Below are 6,067 nucleotides of genomic sequence, written 5' to 3' on the forward strand. Positions count from 1 at the left end.
TCGAGGGACTTAAGTGTTGAAAGTAAAAAAAAAATGTTTGACTTATTTTTATGAGTGGGGCCCGTTTGGATCCTAATAATTTCAGTGGGACAAGTTTTAATTGTCATTGCTCAAAAAAAATAATGAATTAAAATCGATGATGTTATGAATTATTGACATATTTAAGATTGCAATTACGTTGAGTGAAAATTATTATTTTGTGCTTTTGCCATAACAAAACAAGGTTTTGACAAAAATGGCGTAAATTATGAAAAAAAAAAAGACTGATGAAGACGGATAAACCTGAAATTGATCAAGGGATTTAAGTGTTGAATGAAAAAGTAAAAACAAACAAAAATGACCTACTTCTACCATTTTTATGACTGAGACTCTTCCTGGTCCCCAAGAAAGCAGTGCGAGGCGAGTGGAGGAAAAACGGATTTATTGACAGAGATGTGACACAATGTGATATTGATCATAAGCAGCGGCCATTGAAAGAAAAGAAGAAATCCTCGTCATGACGTCAAGGCCATGAAACGTGCGATTTTACAGCCACCAGCGTTTGATCTTGAAAGTCTTTTAACGGCCAAAGAAGAATACATGGAATAGCGTGAGGAGCAGTCGGACGAAGAACAAAGCACATCTCCATCTCATCTCCGAGTGTGATGACGTCCCTCAGCGATGGAGACATCTCCCTGTGTTCCAGTGCACAAAGCATCCTGGAGGAAGAAGACCACTCAGCACATTCCCGACAGAAGCAGGTGAATCCAAGTTGAACATCATCTTCACACAAGAACATTTGGAGGTGCAGACAGTCCATGTGAGCTTACTCAGCCTTCAGCCGCCTGCACGTTCTCGTCGAGCTCCACGCCGCCGTGGCGAGCTGCGGGACAAACGCAAACGGTGAAGGAAGAACATCCAGAAGGTGCCTCGTCACTCACATCAGATCTTTGAGGTGTGACTTGGAAACATGACGAGTCAGCACACTTGATGTCTCATTTGGCTGATCCTCATCCTGAGGACTCCTGTCAAAAGTGAGATATGCCAGACTTTGTATTGCGTGTGCTCACAGGAGGGACTTTTATTGTGAAGGAGTCAGCTCCAGTTGGGCTTTTCCGGCTAAACTTGTAACAAAGGTCCACATCAGACCTCCATGTGAGTGACGCTTCACCACGGCTTTGTTTCTTGCGGCTCAAAGAAAAGATGTTTTACTTACCAGCTGGATCGTACTGGGCTGAAATGAAAGAGAAACAAGGTGAAGTGGACTTTTCCCCTCACGTCACGCCGTGTTTCTACGTGAGAGTGTGCGCTCTGTCTCTGTGGATCTTTGAGTGTTTGGCTGGAAGGCAACTAAAAGATGGCCGCACCTTTGCAGCCCGGATGAAAGCATCAACTCACGGCCTGGACCGAGTGCACCGAGAAGAAGAAGACAGAGGACATTGGCGTCCCTCACCTTGTCTGTTTCTGTGACGCCTGACCATGACCATGATGATGATGATGATGATGGCCGCCACAGCGAGGACCGCCGCCGTGGCAGCGAGGGCGACGCTCAAGTTGTCTGTGGAGAGCAAAAAAGCACAAGTGGAGTGACAAAGCATGAAGAGGAAACCTTCATGACTACTTTGCATGCAGACGTCAAGCGTTGTCATGGTGACATGGATCAATAATGGTGACAGGTGGACTTGTGATGGGAAACATCTCCAACTAAATGTGTCTTTCTCACCTTCATGGCTTGCGTTGCTCAGGATGCTTCTTCTCTCCAGCTTGGTGACCAAGTCCTCCTTGACGCCTGACAGCTGAAACACACATTCGTACTTGCCCTCCACGTCGGCCGTCACCTCCACTTTCAGCGCCACCGACATCTGGAAGGTTCCGTCGTGGTTGGGGAGTATCTCTCCGTGCTCCACGTCCTCGAAGATCTGCTCGCCGTCTTTCCTCCAAAACAGGTCGGCACCGTCGGGGTAGAAACCTGTCGCCATGCAGCTGACCGGAGAGGACGGCGTCTTCTGGAGCAGGAACACCTCTGGAAGCTCTGCACAGGAAGTGATGTCACGTGTGAACACAGGACAACGTGGGGAGAAGGTGTGGATGGAGAGAAGGTGGGGATGGAGGTAAAAATGAGGAGAAGGTGTGGATGGAAAGAAGGTGTGGACGGAGGAAAGATGGAGAGAAGGTGTGGATGGAGGTAAAAATGGAGAGAAGGTGTGGATGGAAAGAAGGTGTGGACGGAGGAAAGATGGAGAGAAGGTGTGGATGGAGGTAAAAATGGAGAGAAGGTGTGGATGGAAAGAAGGTGTGGACGGAGGTAAAGATGGAGAGAAGGTGTGGATGGAGGTACAGATGGACAGAAATTGTAGATTAAAGTAAAGATGGAGATAAGGTAATAATGCAGGTAAAGATGGAGAGAAGGGAAGAATGGAGGTAAAAATGGAGAGAAAGGGAGAACGGCGGTAAAGATGGAGAGAAAGGAAGAATGGAGGTAAAAATGGAGAGAAGGTGAGAACGGAGGTAAAGATGAAGATTAGGTGAGAATGATATAAAGATGGAGAGGAGAGAATGGAGGTAAAGATGGAGAGAAGGAGAGAATGATATAAAGATGGAGAGAAGGAGAGAATGATGTAAAGATGGAGAGAACGTGTGGATGGAGGTAAATATGGAGAGAATGGCGGTACAAATAGAGAGAAGGGGAGAATGGAGGTATAGATGGAGGGAAGGAGAGAATGAGATAAAGATGGAGAGAAAGGGAGAACGGAGGTAAAGATGGAGAGAAGGTGAGGATGGAGGTAAAGATGGAGAGAAGGTGAGAACGGAGGTAAAGATGGAGAGAAAGGGAGAACGGAGGTAAAGATGGAGAGAAGGTGAGAATGGAGGTAAAGATGGAGAGAAGGAAAGAAGGAGAGAATGAGGTAAAGATGGAGAGAAGGTGAGAACACAGGTTAAGATGGAGAGAACGTGTGGATGGAGGTAAAGATGGAGAGAAGGGAAGAATGGAGGTAAAGATGAATAGACGGTGAGAATGGAGGTAAAGTTGGATAGAAGTTGAGGATGGAGGGAAAGATGGAGGGAATAAGGTAAAGATGGAGAGAAGGAGAGAATGATATAAAGATGGAAAGAAGGAGAGAATGGAGGTAAAGATGGAGAAAAGGTGAGAACGCAGGTTAAGATGGAGAGAACGTGTGGATGGAGGTAAAGATGGAGAGAATGGAGGTAAAGATGGAGAGAAGGGAATGGAGGTAAAGATGGAGGGAAGGGAAGAATGGAGGTAAAGATGAATAGACAGTGAGAATGGAGGTAAAGTTGGATAGAAGTTGAGGATGGAGGGATGGAGGGAATAAGGTAAAGATGGAGAGAATGATATAAAGATGGAAAGAAGGAGAGAATGATGTAAAGATGAAGAAAAGGTGAGAACGCAGGTTAAGATGTAGAGAACGTGTGGATGGAGGTAAAGATGGAGAGAATGGAGGTAAAGATGGAGAGAAGGGAATGGAGGTAAAGATGGAGGGAAGGGAAGAATGGAGGTAAAGATGAATAGACAGTGAGAATGGAGGTAAAGTTGGATAGAAGTTGAGGATGGAGGGATGGAGGGAATAAGGTAAAGATGGAGAGAATGATATAAAGATGGAAAGAAGGAGAGAATGATGTAAAGATGAAGAAAAGGTGAGAACGCAGGTTAAGATGTAGAGAACGTGTGGATGGAGGTAAAGATGGAGAGAGGAGAGCATGAGATAAAGATGGAAATAAGGTTAGAGTAGAGATACAGATGTAGAGGTGTAGATGGAAGTAAAGATGGATAGAAGGTGAGGATGGAGGTAAAGACGAAGAGAAGGAGAGAATGAGATAAAGATGGAGTGAAGGTGTAGATGGAGGAAAAGACGGGAAAAAGGTGAGGATGGAGGTAGAGATGGAGAGAAGGTGAGAACAAAGGTAAAGATGGAGAGAAGGTGAGAATGAAGGTAAAGATGGAGAGAAGGTGAGAATGAAGGTAAAGATGGAGAGAAGGTGAGAGAAAGAGAGAAGAGTATAAAGAGACAGGGTGTAATGTCAGTAATGTTCCTATAGGGGGAGTGCTAACAAGTTAAAAGGTGAAAGTACATGTTGTGTTTCTACCTGTTCTCATTAGGACCTCCTTCCCATTGTTCACATACTTCTTCAAGTAAGAAGGACATATCTCAGTGTAGTAAAACTTCTTGTCATCTAGTAGATGTTTGTCCTGGTCCCAATTGAGTTTGGTGGGGAAAGCTTGTTGTTTTGCTGCAGTAAATGTCCATGTCTTCATGTCCAACGATATGAAATCTTCTCCATCATAACCTTCCTGATTCCAACCTTTAACTTCATCAGTCTCATCATTCCATTCACATCCATACATCCTCTGGAGAATGTGAACACCTGAGACACACACAGTGTTGTAAAGCAGAGTGACACACACACACACACACACAAACACACACACACACACACACACACACACACACACACACACACAGTATTAGTGTAGGTTATTATGGGATGGACAGAGACAAGTATCAGTGCAGTAATGTGTGTTTACTACAGTATAAAAAGAGTACATCAAATACATTTAAGTAGTAGAAAGTTCAACATAAACAAACCTCCAGTTTGGTTGAAACGCTTCTTAAGAACTTCAAGGTTGTGTTTTCCAATCAACTCATTAACAACACTGATCTCTGTTTGTCTCTGCCAGTATTTTGGATCCTCTGCTGTGATTTTGTTCATCCAGTCCTGTTTGGCTTCTGCTTTCCTGCTGTTGCTGTCATAGTGAACAATCTGAACTCCATCAACATAACCAACAGCCACAAACTCTGGGAAGTTTGGAACTTGAGAGGACGCAGTGTAGAAATACTGCAGCGTGTGAATCACTGAAAGAAGAAAACAACAACAGGATGACTTTTTATTATTTTGTTTCATGTTCAACAATCTTGCACTGTGAATATTTTAGCTCCTTCCGTCTTCAGTCGGGTCTTAAAGTGAACATCAAACACTGCTAGATATCACAGTCAAGACTCACATGTTCTATGACAAATACAACACATTAATAATATTACTAACATCTGTTGACAGTTTGAACATTTTGAAAATAAACATATATTTTCTACAATGGAGGCTGAATAAAAAGTACAACAGAGTTGAACACAACCTGTTCTGCCCATTTGATGTCGACTCTTACTGACATCTTGTGGCGGGGTGATGTTACTACACTTGATTAGTTTCTGACACTTCCGTGTTTGAAGATTTGTGTTCGTTCTTACAAGCCTTGGAAAAAATAAGTCTTTGAACAAGAAACACTAAAGTCAAAAAAAATAAAGAGCCTAAACGAATTTATCTGCTTCTGTAACCTAATTGGAACATTTTGAATTTTTACTAGGAAAAAGGGAAAACAATAAAATATGTTTAAAAAGAACCAGGATTAAGTAATAAAAGGTCTTAAATAATACAACAATAATTCAATTAATAAGTAACATAAACTATCAGAAGTCAACTAAGTGAAGGCACAAAGAGGATTTATGAGTAAAATATTAATAAACTTATAAAAAGGACTTACCAGGCGTCACGCTGTGCATTTGCACGACCAGAAGAAAGAATAAAAACAAGTTCATGATGTCAGCGCGAAACAAAAAGATGTTTGCCACTTTTAATCCCGCAGAGAAAGACAAAAGTGACGAACACTCGCTTGACTCGCAAACAGGAAAAATGAACCAGGAACTGTCGAGGCTCTTTTTATAATACTCCACCTGAGCCAATGAGGAGTCAGCATTCTGTGACGTCACAGTGAGGAGAGAAAACGAAACGCTATTCTGCACAGAAAAGTGGCAGCAGTCAACTGACAAGAAGTCTTCTACTGGACTCACTAGAGAGCGCCCCTTGTGGCCACGTCAGGTAAATGCTTGTGTGGCTTTTCTGGGAAATCACGTGACTTGACAACAAAAAGGTGTGTCAAGTTGGCCGCCAAACTTGGAAAGAAAAGAAAGAAAGAGGAATGAAGGTGAGATTGAGAGTTAAAAGTAATGACAGGGCTGGAACATCCGATCAGTGATCGTATTGTAGTCCTCTCAAGAAAGCATCAATACAAATA

At 43.0% G+C, this 6,067-nt stretch overlaps 1 protein-coding gene across 1 annotated transcript; it reads right to left on the reverse strand.

The window, feature by feature from the left end:
* Nucleotides 1-404: 404 nt before the first annotated feature.
* Nucleotides 405-4,968, reverse strand: LOC133551949 (class I histocompatibility antigen, F10 alpha chain-like). The gene is made up of 4 exons (XM_061899163.1): nt 4,587-4,968; nt 4,087-4,365; nt 1,703-2,011; nt 405-1,537 (listed from the first exon to the last, which is right to left on the reverse strand). Exons 1-4 carry the CDS (start codon nt 4,900-4,902, stop codon nt 1,374-1,376), a joined length of 1,068 nt encoding a protein of 355 aa, XP_061755147.1. The 5' UTR covers nt 4,903-4,968; the 3' UTR covers nt 405-1,373.
* Between the last annotated feature and the right edge of the window lie 1,099 nt (nt 4,969-6,067).

Source organism: Nerophis ophidion, linkage group LG04 (genome assembly GCF_033978795.1).
Source record: "Nerophis ophidion isolate RoL-2023_Sa linkage group LG04, RoL_Noph_v1.0, whole genome shotgun sequence".
Taxonomy (NCBI): Eukaryota; Metazoa; Chordata; class Actinopteri; order Syngnathiformes; family Syngnathidae; genus Nerophis; species Nerophis ophidion.

Excerpts from the sequence above, each read along its gene's own strand:
- LOC133551949 (XM_061899163.1), bottom strand. The coding sequence starts at position 4,902 with ATGAAACAAAATAATAAAAAGTCATCCTGTTGTTGTTTTCTTCTTTCA. Across the intron at positions 4,366-4,586 it reads GCGTTTCAACCAAACTGGAG|GTGTTCACATTCTCCAGAGG; the intron begins GTTTGTTTATGT and ends TGTGTGTCTCAG. Across the intron at positions 1,538-1,702 it reads GAGCAACGCAAGCCATGAAG|ACAACTTGAGCGTCGCCCTC; the intron begins GTGAGAAAGACA and ends TGCTCTCCACAG.